The 14,750-nt window shown below is 40.4% G+C and overlaps 4 protein-coding genes across 5 annotated transcripts; 3 read left to right on the top strand and 1 right to left on the bottom strand.

Annotated features, from left to right (window-relative positions):
* The first annotated feature begins 38 nt into the window (after positions 1–38).
* Positions 39–3,476, top strand: catip (ciliogenesis associated TTC17 interacting protein). The gene is made up of 9 exons (XM_062480972.1): positions 39–289; positions 699–884; positions 980–1,035; positions 1,201–1,287; positions 1,389–1,556; positions 1,693–1,817; positions 2,676–2,752; positions 2,844–2,932; positions 3,042–3,476. Exons 1-9 carry the CDS (start codon positions 205–207, stop codon positions 3,228–3,230), a joined length of 1,062 nt encoding a protein of 353 aa, XP_062336956.1. The 5' UTR covers positions 39–204; the 3' UTR covers positions 3,231–3,476.
* Positions 3,477–3,779: 303 nt separating this feature from the next.
* casp8 (caspase 8, apoptosis-related cysteine peptidase) lies at positions 3,780–7,342 on the top strand. Of its 2 annotated transcripts, XM_062480948.1 has the most exons (13): positions 3,784–3,929; positions 4,100–4,108; positions 4,141–4,273; positions 4,410–4,600; positions 4,767–4,872; positions 5,004–5,133; positions 5,266–5,306; positions 5,407–5,464; positions 5,629–5,684; positions 5,794–5,905; positions 6,106–6,233; positions 6,385–6,761; positions 6,863–7,342. In XM_062480948.1, exons 3-13 carry the CDS (start codon positions 4,166–4,168, stop codon positions 6,990–6,992), a joined length of 1,437 nt encoding a protein of 478 aa, XP_062336932.1. In that variant the 5' UTR covers positions 3,784–3,929; positions 4,100–4,108; positions 4,141–4,165; the 3' UTR covers positions 6,993–7,342. The 2 variants fall into 2 exon arrangements, with proteins under 2 accessions (XP_062336933.1, XP_062336932.1); XM_062480949.1 differs by lacking the exon at positions 4,100–4,108 and having other exon boundaries at positions 3,780–3,927; positions 4,154–4,273.
* A 121-nt stretch (positions 7,343–7,463) lies between these two features.
* tmbim1a (transmembrane BAX inhibitor motif containing 1a) lies at positions 7,464–12,635 on the top strand. The gene is made up of 12 exons (XM_062480958.1): positions 7,464–7,688; positions 9,248–9,565; positions 9,717–9,790; positions 9,925–9,989; positions 10,077–10,130; positions 10,232–10,282; positions 10,417–10,456; positions 10,534–10,571; positions 10,696–10,783; positions 10,872–10,967; positions 11,120–11,173; positions 11,267–12,635. The coding sequence occupies exons 2-12, from the start codon at positions 9,253–9,255 to the stop codon at positions 11,414–11,416; spliced, it is 1,023 nt and encodes a 340-aa protein (XP_062336942.1). The 5' UTR covers positions 7,464–7,688; positions 9,248–9,252; the 3' UTR covers positions 11,417–12,635.
* On the bottom strand, positions 12,213–14,639 carry si:ch73-71c20.5 (DUF4748 domain-containing protein). The gene is made up of 3 exons (XM_062480989.1): positions 14,529–14,639; positions 13,855–14,155; positions 12,213–12,990 (listed from the first exon to the last, which is right to left on the bottom strand). The coding sequence occupies exons 1-3, from the start codon at positions 14,572–14,574 to the stop codon at positions 12,825–12,827; spliced, it is 513 nt and encodes a 170-aa protein (XP_062336973.1). The 5' UTR covers positions 14,575–14,639; the 3' UTR covers positions 12,213–12,824.
* Between the last annotated feature and the right edge of the window lie 111 nt (positions 14,640–14,750).

Here is a 14,750-nt window from a genome sequence, read left to right as displayed (position 1 = left end):
GCAGATGGTTTTTACGGTATGAAAGTGGCACCGTATCGTTGCTAGGGAAACATCTGATGTTGATATAGGCAACAACATGCTCGACGACATCCATCAAGTTAGCCAGCTATAGCTCTGTCTTTAGTCAGCAACACAGTTAACTTGCCAGCTCTCGCTACGGTAACTTGGTTCTAGTGATTGTTATCAACTCTATGCTTCTTCAACATGGAAGAATATGTTTCTGGTAAAGATGCTGATATCCACGAATTAAAAGCCTCTGTAGAAGCCATTGACTTCCTATCCAGCATTGGTAAGTAACAACTTTCTCGCCAACTAGCTAGAGTATTACTAACTTGCAAAGTATCCAGCTAGCAATTTATACTTGGTGCAAATGTCAGTAAAAGATGCATAGTCTCGATACAGTATCAATCATTAGTCTTGCTGGCGTCCTACGGAAGAGCTATTAGCAATAGGGCATCTGGTGGTGGCACCACCCATTGAGTTAAAGTCCACATAAAATAAAGCACTGTGCTGGAAAGAGCATACAAGATTTGTATCTATATATACACTCCCAAAATTCTGGATTGACATTAAAGCATATATCTCTGAACCAATAATGTTTATTATTTTCCCTAACTAGATATTGGAACACACAGTGGACCAAAAGATTGAATGCCTATTTTACTGTCCAGTGTAATGAGTGTCTTCTTAATTTGCAGAGTCTGCTGAGTTGCAGAGGTGTGTTTTCTCAGACGCTCTGGTGACAGTGTCTGAGGGGGGCAGGGAGCTTGGGGAGTTCAATGTGACGGTGGAGCGGGTCTCTCGAGGGGAGCAGTCATGCTTTCTGGTGCATGCTCACAGCCACGGAGCAATTGATAACACACCCTGTGGAACAGCTATAACAGGTGAAACACAGAAAGACAGGTGCTTGGGATAGGAGAGTCTGTATTCTACTGGTTTTGGAATCTGTTTTAACATGGCTTTACATCTTTCCAAACAGCATACCTGTCCACGAGTCTAGAAACACTTGAGCAAGATCATCATGAGTATGTCAATGTAAGCCAGTTGAAATTATGTTCCCGTTCATTTGAGTATAAAGAAGTTGATAGCAGGATAGCAGTTTATAACAGGAGTGTGTATTGTAATGTTTAGTCCCTTTATTAACTTGCTTATTTCATGTGCTGTCTTTTTTCATTAACCTCCCATCCATCCTACTCTCAGCTTCAGGAACACATGTTGGACAGACGGTGTCACATGGTCCAGCAAGACGGACAGATGGTGGTAAAAAAAGTCACCACTGTAGGAGAGGTGAGAGCTGGATAGTTTTAGGGGAGTATGAACACAGATTAGAATCCAAGATGATGTATGTTTGTGTTGAACACTTGCAATTGTATGTGTTTGTTGCGAAGGAGGTGAAGAAACAGACTGTGTGTTATCCACTGGCCACTTTACGTGGGCTGGTTACTGAGGGTTCTAACCTGCTGCTGCTGAGACTTCTTGCTCTGAGGAGGAACGTTCCAGATCACATGACCTTCATCTCATTTGATCAGGATACAAGCTTATCCTCCTCGACTTACGTAAGCTTGCATGTGGGCTCCCATTTCTGAAAATCAAGAATGTGATATAGGATTCAGAACAGTTGCAGTCACTTCAATCAGTTCTCCTTGTCTCACTCTTGACCTATGATTTTGACTGCTGTCCATCTATTTCCAGAGGGGTCTGGGTGTAAAGCAGCAGGCAGTGGGAGATGAGGTACTGGAGGTGTTTGGGATTGAGCGGACAGTTGACTCAATGGAGGACATCCCTGCTACATGGCACTGCTATTTCCTGCCAGATGGGTAAGGAGACATATACTCCAAAGTATCTTGGATGCTGAAGCCCTCTGTGACATGCTTGCGTGTAAAAAGGGCTATACAAATAAATTTGATTTCATTTGATTCTGAAGAGGTCTGTCCTTAAACCACTGATCATTTAACAACAATTAAAGAAAATTATTAATTTATTATTTCTATACTGTTTGAAATGTTCTGAACATAATAAACAATGTTTGATCTATACCTTGCAATATTAAGCTCATGAGCACATAACCCTTGGTTATGTCCAGGAGAGAAATATGCCTATCTATTAATTATGTTTCTTGTATCATTGATACATTGATATTATTCTGTTTTATTATGCCTGCATAGCCATAAGTTGGGTCTTTGTAAGGTGTGACAATGAAAGGCCTGTGTCACTAATGTAAGTCAGAGGTCACAATATTTCCAAAGTGTATTATGCCATGCAACTTTGAATGAGTAAAATAGAAAGAATGACAAGGCCATTTCTGGGAGCCCTATCTAAAGACGTAAACAAAAGCTATATAGCATACAGTGTCCTTTTTCAGTGCCTGCAAAGGCTATGTTAATCATTTTGTATCCTCCCATATTGTGATACCATATACTCTCTTGATTTCCTGTATTCATTGTCAAGTCTTCTATGATACTCAACTTGAGTGTAACAGACACCTGCACCTCACATATGTGTAATAAATACATTTATTTTGTCATGAACTTGTCTTGAACTCATCTTAACTATTCCTTCCATTGACTTGGCACTTTCAGAGCAATTGGGTATTATCGAATACGTCTTCAATGCTAAATAATGAACTAGATTAAAACCTTTTGCTGTCAATTTTCCTGTGTGTGGTTTCTGTTTAGTCACCTGGCCAGCAGAGTGCAAGTGGGTTCTCCTGTCACCATGAGGCTCCTGCAGTTGCCCCCACGGTCAAACAAAGGTATACACACAGTAGTAGAGTATATGCAATAGTCTTGAGAAATTTAGAGACCAGTATCACAATAATTATATTGCGTGTATGTGTGTTTTAGAGGTGAGGGATGATAAGCCTGTGTTTGAGAAGAGGCCTCTGGTGTGGGAAGAGGACATGCAGATGCACTCCAAGTTCCTAGACAGAAAGGTTGGTAACTGACTCTTGGGACTGTCCTATCTCTCCATCATTACAAAACTCCTTTCCTTCTGGTGCTCACAGATCTCTCTCTGTGTGTGTGTGTGTCCGTGTGACCCAGGAGGAACTGAAGGCTGAGCATGCATCCTACCTGAGGCAGCACCCAGAGCTCCGTGTCATAATGGCTGACTTTCTGCAGTTCCTATTGCTGAGGAAACCCAGCAATGTGTTTCTGTTTGCCAAAGAATACTTCCTCCTTTTCTCATCTCGTCATCCCCCAAGAGGACCATTTAATTCATCATCACCCTAAGAATTGTATAGGCCTCCACCACTTTTCTGTATCATTATTGTCAATGGTTTGTTTCCTGTTAATTTTGTCTTCTTATGGTCATGACTGGCAGGTACAGTAAATAAATCAAGGACATCATACTACCATTTCAGTATGCCCCAAGTAATCATAATAGGTTACCTCCTCTCATGTCTTTGTGTCATTTAAGAAATAAGTAAAATAATAAAAAATATAGTCATTAGAGGATCTACATGTAGTCATTTAGCGGATCTAATTTTGAGCTTTACGATTCCTGTTTGCAAAGCGTCAATATAGCTTTAATTTTACGCTTTTCCTCCCACTACATTCACTCAGTAGGTGTGTTCGACTTCATGTAGCGGCGGCGGCGCCGACAGCAGCCGGCTGCCTTGAAGCTGAGAATGCCATTGGTTGCTTCAAGTCAGCCGGGTTGCAGGCGAGGCCGGCGCTGCATGAAGTCGAAAGCGCCTAACGTAATATTTTACTGACTCCACCTTCTGACAACGAGTTCGACCAATGAACAGAGGCGAAGGCTTTTTCTGTTGCAAACCGAAAGTTAAAAAATAAAACGAAAAAGAAGAGGAACGATTCCAGGAACTGTGTTGTCAAGTTTACCGTCACTTTACAAACAAAAATATTGCCCAGTTTGGATAGAGTATGCTATAAACGTTGTGTTTCGCAATAAAGACTGTCGTTGAAGGTGAGTTTTGATTGTTGTACAATTTTTCTAATTAGTTATTTAAAAGCTGACTGACAAGCTCTTTGAGGATTTTTGCTTGGTAGTTGTTCATTCGCTTAATAGGATTGTTACTTTGACACAGAATGGTTGTCCTGTAACTCACGATATATCTGTCTCCTTCGCTTCTGTCGGTCGTTGCTATCTCTGTGTGTGGTGGTGTGTGCATGTTGTGACTCACCCGTGTAAGTGTGATAGTGTGATGGACATTCTTAGTCTCTCTCACATTGATGAGGAGCTGGACTCTTTTGAGGTGGCTGCCCTATGCTTCCTGTGCCAAGATGTACTCAATAGGAAACGGCTGGAGAACGTGAGTATGAATCCTATCAGCATTCCATTATATTATACCATGCAAAAATGTAAGTCACAGATGAACACAAAACATAATTAAACAAGATAAATGGAAACATAAATGTTTGGTTTAATACTTTTTATTGTGGTTTAAGGTGCGGGAGGGACGAGAATTATTCCTGAGGCTAAGAGAAAAAGATTTGTTAAAGAACAGCCATTTTTTGTCCCAACTTCTCATTACCATTCGTCGAGAGGATCTACTCAGCTACCTAGAGACTGACAGTAGGCAACCAGAGCAAGAGTCTAATCCACAAACAGATGCAAGTCCTGCACTCTCCCCATACAGGTGAACACAGATATAGTTTCACTTGTTACATTTCTGTCTGATGCCCATCTTATGAAACATTGATTTACATTTTATTTACATTTTTTTTTTTTGGATGGATGGATGGATGGATGGATATTTATTATTCTCTTACCCTTTCATCTCTCTTTTTTCCTTTCTCTATCAGGACACTGTTATATCAAGTCTCTGAAGATGTAACCCAGGAGAACCTAAATAAGATGAAGTTTCTACTAAGCAACAAACTAGCAAAGGGGCGACTTGATCTATGCACTGTAAAGACAAAACACTGAAATATATGACTTTGTATTTATATACTGAGGGCCTTTAAGGCCAGGGGCCCTGTTTACAGTTATCATGTGTTTTTGCCACAAGCAAGCTAATTTTCTTTCTGTACATGTTCTAGACGGCTTTGGATGTGCTGGCTGAGATGGAGAGGCAGAATCATCTGTCAGAACAGACACTGGAAGTATTAGAGGAAACATTGATGGAATGTGATGCACAGCTGGCCCTGAAAATAAAGCAATACAGAACAGGTACCCCACACACATACACACACGAGCAAGTTAAACTTCACACATAACTTCTAATGCTGTAATGGTGTGGTAATAAGGCTGTGCTGTTTCTGCCAAGAAGGATGCCTAAATCATACTCATTTTCATTGGCAGGGGGCTTTTTGTTACGGGAGACTGTTCCACACATAAATCAGGTGTGTATGCTATGCACTTGAGTATATTTTGGACTATGTAAATCATTTTGTATGAACTTAATTAACAAATTAAATGATGTCCTTGTTTCTTTTCTCTCAGCGAGGAAACAACCTTCAGATACCAGTGAGACCGTCTGTGACTGTGACACAGCCCAGCAGTGAGTCTCCCTCTCAAACACATACAACCAAATACTCGTTTAATTAAGACAGTTACTAAAGATAAACACATTTTTTGTAAGTGATTGCAGTACATCCCTAGTGAACCACACAGACATAGATTTGTCGGTCAGATCGGGGCTTTCGCTTGTGTTCCTGTACACAGGTGAGGATGGAGAGCGCCTATTCACGGATTCAGACCCGGTGTCCCCCTCTGATTCGGTAATCATTTGGTATTCAGAAGAAATCTCCTACAAATAAGTATTTTTTGGTGACCAAGTCTTGTATGACAGTTTATTTACTCACTACTCTTTATGTATGTCTCCTGCAGATTGGATATTATCCCATGACCCACAATCCTCGGGGGTGGTGTCTCATCATCAACAATGAGCACTTTGAGACTAATGAGTTAACCAACCGTCCAGGGACAGAGAAGGATAAGAGTATGCATTGTAGCTTGGTTGTCCTCGTCACTGTCTACTTATATAGGGCACAGATTTGAGGGTTAGGGCTTTGAGAGACCAAAATACAGTAATTGTGAGAAAGAGACATAAGGATATACATAAGAAAATAATATTAGCTATTGAGAGATAATGGTAATTTCAATGGTATAGCTGCTCACTCTTTCTCTCCCTCATCTTAGGTGCTATTGCAAGCGTTTTCTCCAGGTTGGGGTTCAAAGTAAAGGTGTTTGATAATCTGACAGCAGCTAAAATGTTGAAGGAAGTTGAAGATCTGGGAAAAAAGAATCATTTTGATGCAGATGCACTGGTAAGATGGGATAAAAGTTAGGCTTGGTGGAATATAGGCCGTAGCCATTTAAAAGTCCTCACAGACTTATCCGTACACACCTCATTACCATGAAGAGTCTGTTGTGTACAGACTTTATATCTGTCTCTGTGCCTTCTGTGTGTGCTCATAGGTGGTGTGTGTTCTGTCCCACGGAGAGATAGGGTGTGTGTTTGGTGTTGATGGGAAAAGGGTGCCCTTGCGTTCCCTCACCTTTCCCTTCACCAGCGGGGAGTGCCGCTCCCTGGCAGGAAAACCCAAACTGTTTTTCATCCAGGCCTGCCAAGGGACAGGCTACCAGCGCGGAATGTCGCCAGCCGTGTCCCCAGAACAGACTGAGGGTCGGGGGACGTTTGAGTCAGACGCAGGCCCTGTCCAGTCCATTGCCACAGACGCAGACTTCCTGATTGGCATGGCCACAGTTGATGAGTGCAAGTCATTCCGTAACACTAAAGAAGGTTCCATCTACATCCAGGAGCTCTGCAGACAACTGGAGAGGGCAGGACCCAGGTAAGAGGGGGGGTCATTTCACAGTGCCTGTGCAGTATGGTTTTATGGTGCGTATTTGTTTTTTTTGTGTGCATAATGTGTTCACCTATGTTTTCTTGAAGCGGGGAGAATATCCTGACGGTGCTGACTTGTGTGAACAATGAAGTCAGCAGGGGAGAGTACTTACGCTATAAGCAGATGCCTGAACCAAAGTACACCCTTACCAAGAACCTTGTACTGCCCTTCATCTGAACTAATTCACCATCCAGTGGGCCGATATACTGCAGAACAACTGGCTCATCGAATAATGGACTCTCATTTGATTGTTCCCAGCATCATTGAGAGAAAGGGTAGAGGGAAAGAGAATAATTAGTTTTTTGTGATCATACACATAATTAACTGCATAATGTTGTCACATTAAATGCTACCAATTTATGTTTTATTTTATCAGAACTACGTCTGATTTAACTGTCATTATTCAAATTGTTTGTTTGAAAGTGAGTATTGTACCTAACCTATCCTAGTACAAATACAACTTTTATGAATACACTGACTTCAAAATAAACAAGATGCAATGATAAGCAGTGATATTGTTAACGTTATATTTGGTTATTTGGTTATTTGCTTGTCTTCTATTTCTTGTCTCACACAAACAAACACGTTATAAGTTGTGAATGTATTGCATTGGCGGATTCCAGCGGACTCCACCCTACTGGCTGAAAGAGCCCTACAGTTCCAGGAAATGTTCTACAGTGCGAGATGACATCTGTTTGCCTGCTGCTCAAAGGAACAGGAGCGGCTCAAAAGAAGGAATAGTTCGAGTTATCGAACTTTCGGATTTAATACAAAACCAACTTTTGTCACCCTTAGAACATCTGAATCAAGTCTGCACTTGGTACAAATACGTTTCAAGCCGTACTAGCTCGATTTTTCTTGGATATTTCTGTGGTGAGTAATTGTTTCTTTTTAAACATCAGCCCCATTTTCCTTTTCAAATGTTTTTCTGAAAGATTTGAGAGCTTTGTGCATAGGCTATATAGCAAGCTAGAGTAGCCTACCTAGCCTACATTTTCTTCCTGAATGGATCTTTTGTACACTGTCCCGTTTCCTACCTAAGTTTTCTTTTTCTAGAAACGTGTGGTTTCGAAATTGTGGGTTGTGACAAGGTTGAGGTTGTCAGATGATCATATTTAGATTTTGATGATCATAGTATTAACGATTATGGTGATTAAGAGAAGCAGTAACTATGCCCCTACTCTTTGTGCCACTCACAAACACACACACACATATTTACACTCTACTCCTACTTAGGAGAATTATTGTGTATAGTGAGAACCGTCTGACTGGTTCATTCACACAGCCTACAGTTTTATGCCTTGAGTGTGTGATACATTGTTTCCTATCCATGTTTTTTCCACCAAAAATGTTTGATCCTGTTGCTTAGCGATAACATGAGATCATGGCATAATGATTCAAGCCAAGGGTGTGTGAGAAACTGAATTTGGGTGTAGGCCTGTGAGTACGAGGCCTTGTTTATACTAGGGAAAGATAGGAGTTTCAGAAAATTCCCTACTCATTCACTACAAATCTTTTAGTAATCTTTTAAAATTATTGACATTTGGAGAGAGCAGGGAGAGAAAGAGGGGAGGACATGCAGAAAAGTTGGATTCAAACCGGTGAGGAAATGTTTACTTACCCAGTGAGTCTTCAGGTCGTTGCCCCTCCTTTAACTACTCAGACTTCCTTGTTACACGCATTGTTCAGATTCATTACTTCAAAAGGTAGTAGCCTAACTCACCACATTTGACCAAAGTAACTATTTACGATACAAATTTAAAGAAATAAAATATAAAGACCCACTCTAAGAAATTATTAGTTTGTATTAATTAGTGAGGCTTACGTCTATACATATCCATGCAAGGCCTAGCAACGTAAATTAAATGCATCCAGACTAACTTGTGAATGGAAGAACCGCATCATATCAAAAACATTATAGCTCTGTGATACAATCTTTGACCCTTCTCTGAACTCCAAGTTACATGGTTTTGTGTTAACATACAGATCACATACAGTTCCTCTCATCAATCTTCCACTATAGAAGCAAGTAATGTAGGCCTAATGATAAACTTGACGTATTGTTTATGCAAAATAGTATTACAGTGGACATTTCCTCTTAAATTTAGTTTTTGGTCATGTCATTGTGGTTAAATGTAGACCACAGAGAAGTAGAAACACATGGAAACTTTCTCAATTTCAACCTGATCTGCTGTAAGTGGCTTGCATAGCCTCTTTTGTCATCTTTTTGCTGCTGTGGTTTTTCTCCAGAACCAATCTAAGATTAGTTGACCTTAATCTTCATGTTGTAGTTTAAAATGGACATACCGATTAAAAAAATCTGGAAAAGGGTGATAACTGTAGCGTACCTGTTAAACGGCATTGAATGGCCTCAGTGTTCTCTGAACTAATAAAACTCTGTATTGCTTTCTCTCCCTCCCTTCTCTAACCAGGCAACATGTCCAAGTCGGATTTTCCTCCAGGGTACGATGAGTCTCATAACCCCCTCTACAGGCCCCAGGGTGGAAACTACCCCCCTCCACCAGCCTATGGCTTCCCTGCATTTGGTGGTCCACCACCAGGCCAGCCGTCTGCTCCCTATCCCCCAGGTCCACAGGGACCCCCATACCCTGGACAACCAGGGGGCTACCCCTCTGCCCCATACCCAGGTCAGGGTTATCAGCCTGGGCCTCCCGGAGCAGGGTACCCCACCCACATGCCCATACCACCCATGATCCCCCCTACCATGCCTACAGATGCACTCAGCTCAGGTAAGGGATGTGTATCATTTAATTTAAAATATTAATAAGTCTTATAGGAATGTTTTAGTTGAGTTCTGTTTAATAATACCTTAAATTAATGTATTTATGTTTTAATATTTCTTCTATAAAAATAAGATAACTACATCCTCTGGTGTCGCAGGTGGAGAGGAGGGGTTTGCTGCAAGTGGTGCCAATTGGGACAGTCTGGGTGTGCGACATGCCTTTATCAGAAAGGTTAGTATCACAGACACTTTAAACAATTGGGCACATGTCATTAGATGGTTGCCTATAACTTAAAGATTTTCAGAAATTCAACCCATCGAACTGTTTGTCAAAAAACAAAACAAATCTTTTGTCCTTTCTTTCAGGTGTATCTGATCCTGGCAACACAACTGCTCATTACATTTGGGATTGTGGCTGTTTTCACATTTGTGTGAGTGTTTTTTTGTGATTCTGAATATACACACATTTGTGTGTGACACACTGTATATTTGCCTGTAACTGTCTGTCTCCTTCACAGTGATGCAGTACGCCTGTATGTGGTCAGAAACCCAGCATTATACTGGGCATCATTGTAAGTGCTCTTCCTACTATACTAAAATTGTTTTTCACCAGCTATATTGCTTATCTCATTTCACTGTTTAATTGACAGCTTTTGTTGGACTGTCTTCACAGCGGTGTGTATTTTGTCACTCACATTGTGCTGGTCTGCTGTAAGGGACCCCGGTGAGTACATAGCATACACAACAAATGGATACCTTATGCACATATAGACTGCCATTGTTTTTGCCTGTGCTTGAGGATATTAATCAAGTTGTATGCAGTGAAGTACCACCCTAAACCATATCCTCTCCCTGCAGGAGGAAATATCCATGGAACATTATCCTGTTGGCTATATTTGTAAGTTATTATGTCCACTTCATCAATGAAATATATTTCTTTACTGGTTTGACTGGTTTTATTTTCTGTCTCTGCAGACCCTAGCCATGTCTTATATGACAGGGACAATATCTAGGTGAGGGATCCTGTTTGCCAGTATACACACACACATACATAAATGACAAGGTTAACACATCTTAATTTACCTTTAAAATTGTGCATGACATTAAGTACTTAATTTGTGTATGTTTACTCTACAGTTATTATGACACGAAGGCTGTGTTTCTGGCTCTGGGCATAACTGCCATTGTGTGCATCATAGTAACAGTCTTCTGCTTCCAGACCAAGGTAAGACGTGTGTGGAAGTGTGTGTATAAGGGTTCTGAATCCAAATTCTTGTCTTATTCTTGGGTAACAATCGTGTTTCCCGCCTCAGGTGGACTTAACCTCATGCGGAGGCCTGTTCTGTATCCTGGGCATTGTGGTCATGGTGACAGGCATCATCACAGCCATTGTGCTGTCCTTCAAATATGTGAGTCCTGCAAGTGCATGTAATAAATAGTATACTTCTTACACCTTTCTTCTGATACTGTGCTGGAATAAACTGCTGTCGGGTCATAGTTTATTTTCTAGATTGTCTTTCCATGAGTTAAAATGTTCATAAAGTATCTTTATCTCTACTAGATACCATGGCTGCATATGGTGTATGCCTCCATTGGAGCCATAGTCTACACACTAGTGAGTACACTACACCGCTAGTATGGTCATGAACTGAACATTTAACATGCTTATGATTTTTGGCTAATATGTCTGCGTTTCTCCATATCTTAGTTCCTGGCATACCACACACAGCTGCTGATTGGCAACAGGAAGCACTCCATCAGTCCCGAGGAGTATGTGTTCGCAGCTCTTTCCATCTATGTTGACATTATCCAGATCTTCCTCTTCCTACTGCAGATCATTGGTGCATCCTCCAAATGAGTCCCACAGTGAACAAAGACCTCTTTACCACCACCAGACAGGGAACGCTGCATCAACAGGGTGTTCAAATGCCACACTTTTTAAAAACATTTAATATACATTTGATATGATCATATTATATATATATATATATATATTAAATTATTTATATATATATATTATTATTATTATTATTAGTTATGTACTAGCAAATTGACAATTGTCATTGGTGTTTGTAAGATATGCACTCAAAAGGATCTGCAATGGTGTGTGTATAACATTGTGTTCTAGCCAAACAATAAGGTATCTGTTTCAAGTAAACAATCCAATTGTGGTAAATAGAAGAGATGCCTTGACCTTACACTATTGTAGATCTAATGTATATGAAGTGCATTGGAAGTTGATTCAGAATGAAGAGTAGGTATTATTGCTAATAGGTAGTATTTCTAATGCTAACACACAAATTAGCCGTTTTTTATTTATTAAAAATGAAATCACTTCCAATTAATGTAAAGCATATTTTTTATATGGGATAATCTAGATACTAAACTACAATGCCTTTTGCAATACTGTTTTCTGATGATTTCACTGTACTATGGGTAAATTGTTCTAGGCTTTTCTGCATGGAGTTTAGTTCTTATTGGGACCCTGGAGTGTTGCTCTTGATTCTGGAGTGAGATGGTCGAGACACTTTCTTATTCTATTCATGATTACTATTTATGATCCGATTGGTCAATTAGGTGTTCTTTATACTTACATTGTATATAAGTAATTGTAATTGATTATATAATCATATTACACTTTTTGGTAATACAGGTGTACGATTATCATTACTCTGTAAAAAAAGAATGCAACTGACTGAATGTTTAGCACCCATGTGGAGGATAATGATATGATAGTTCACTCGTCTATTATAGTATCGTCTCATTCAGTCTTCCTCCCACCTCTGTTACATGTATGCTAGTAATCAGTGGTCCTCTTAACTTGGACCCAATAAAAAGCTGAAAATAAATGACTCTTTAGAGCTAGCTGTATATGTTTCAGGAGCATACAATTACCCAAGTCATATCCCCTTCATTTGCACTATTATAGAAGGATATGAGGGAAACACAGGGTACCAGTCTGGATATACGTCACTGTAACAGTATAAAGCTATGAGGGACAGACAGCATTAATAAACACACATCATTGTTTTGTTTTTGCTTTTCTTATCAAATAAAGGTTTTATATCACCATTCAATCCATTTAAGGTGTCTGATTTACTGCATAATACATAAGGGACAAACAAGTTAAACTGTTTTTTTTTTTAGATAACATGCCCAACAGTGTAGGTTACATTCACACAGGTCAGTCTCACAGCATCACATTCTCTGAGCAATCATAAATCCAATTAGATTGTGAATTTGTGGTACACTTTCGGCTTTCATCATCAGTCCAGTTTAGCTATATCTGTGTTGCGGTAGCGACTCCCCTCGTACTCTCCCTCATTGGATCTCTTCATTCTCTGGCGGACTCTTAGCTGCTTCAGACGGTTCTTATCCACCTCTCTCTTCGCCAGGATGAACCCTATTACACCAGCAGGTAGACCTATCATCCTGCAAACCAGAGGCGTTGTTAGACATAAAACTCTACTGGGGCACCGGCCCCTAATTCATATCCCTTTTTTCTTTCAAGCTTGCTGTGCACAATGCACTACTAGGCTATAGAAACTCCCCTTGCTTAACCCACTATACAACAGTTCAGGGACGCAAGTTTGATATCAACTTTGGCAAGGACATCAATAGCTAATGCAAGTGCGCACATTTTTTTTCGCATTCATTTGAGTTTTTTTGAGCTTCATGTAATATTGTTTTAATGTTTTAGTCAAAATAAGATGAACGGTGGGCCTATCATTTAGAAACTATCTTTAGTTTTGTAATGTTTTCTTAGCCTACCTCAATTCTGACTTGTGTGCCGAGTCCGACACCTGGGGGGTATTCCAGAAAGCAGGTTATGTGATATACCCGGGTAAATTGCATAACCTGCTTTCTGTAATACCCCCCTGGACGTCTGTGTCTGTGCTGCAGTGGCTATTTGGCAAGCTCAGAAGAGCGCGCTGACAAGGAATTCTGCATGCATATAGGTTTGTGTTTTCGGTTAAACACTTTTACAAGCGTTGATTGGGAAACTGTGTTCATTTTTTCCGGGATTATCAATCTAAATGAATGCACTGACTAATGAAGTAAATTGTTAAAACTCAAACTTTAGATTTTACTGGGTCACAGCAGATTTATACTGGGGCACGTGCCCCAGTAATAAGGGTCTAACGACGCCCCTGCTGCAAACAAAAGAAGGACATCAACAGAGCAGAAGATCATCTTGGGGGAAAATGTAATGTTCTATACCGACATGGGAACCAAACTGATTATTGTGAGCCATTTCAGAGGGGAGGAGGGTGGGAGGGAAATATGTGGTCTCACCAGGCATATCCAATCTTCATCATGGGGTTCTTAGCCTTTCTTTTGGGGATGTACTCTGGGCCCTCATCCTCGTCTTCCTCCACAGTTTCTTTCTTCTCAGTAGTTTTGTGTGTGTGTGTGCTTTCCTGTGTGCCTGTTTTAGTGGTGGTTGTTGTGGTTGTAGTGATGGAGAGCATGTGGCCATAGGGGTGCATTGGACGGTTGTACCACGGGACACAACGGGGAGTTACAAGGCCCAAACACACTTTAGTGCTTTCCATTCTACACGTCCACAGACATCGACCAGGCACCAGATTAAACCCTGAAAAGTATATTTCAATTTATTATGCAATACTAACAGGTTATGTAGGTATACAGGTAGGTAGGCTTGTAGGTAATAATGTGGCAGAACGGGTTATGCCGGTGTATGAGGTGGGTTGTGGGAAAAAAATATTGCATTAGCCAACAGCACTATCGTTCGCATTGTAAACGTCCCTGCTGGTGGTCTTATGAACTGATGAAAGACATTTTAAATAGTAAATGTTACGTACGTTGTCTTTGGAAAATAGGCTTTCAGGCAACTAAACTGAGTCATAACATTGACTACTCTAACTAGTTACATCCATCCTAGGTATATTATTTTATCAGTGTGAATATTGTGAAGTAAACATTTGTTTAAAGCAGTAAAAACGTACCTTTTAAAAGAACCGACCTCGCAAATTTCCTACAGGGCGCCGCCATGTTTGTTTAATTCCCTTAGTAAAGCGCACGCGCATTGCGCTACATTTTCAAAAGACGAACTCTTCTGTACGAACGCGGTACTCCTTATCTTTAAATCGTATCAATACTTTGACAGCAATTGACTCGAACACGTATCACTTAAATGTGTGTACGAGGTAGCAGATTTGTATTAGGTG

Source organism: Osmerus eperlanus, chromosome 16 (assembly GCF_963692335.1).
Source record: "Osmerus eperlanus chromosome 16, fOsmEpe2.1, whole genome shotgun sequence".
Taxonomy (NCBI): Eukaryota; Metazoa; Chordata; class Actinopteri; order Osmeriformes; family Osmeridae; genus Osmerus; species Osmerus eperlanus.
Note: the sequence above shows the minus strand (reverse complement) of the source record. Positions and strands in the feature narration are given on the sequence as shown.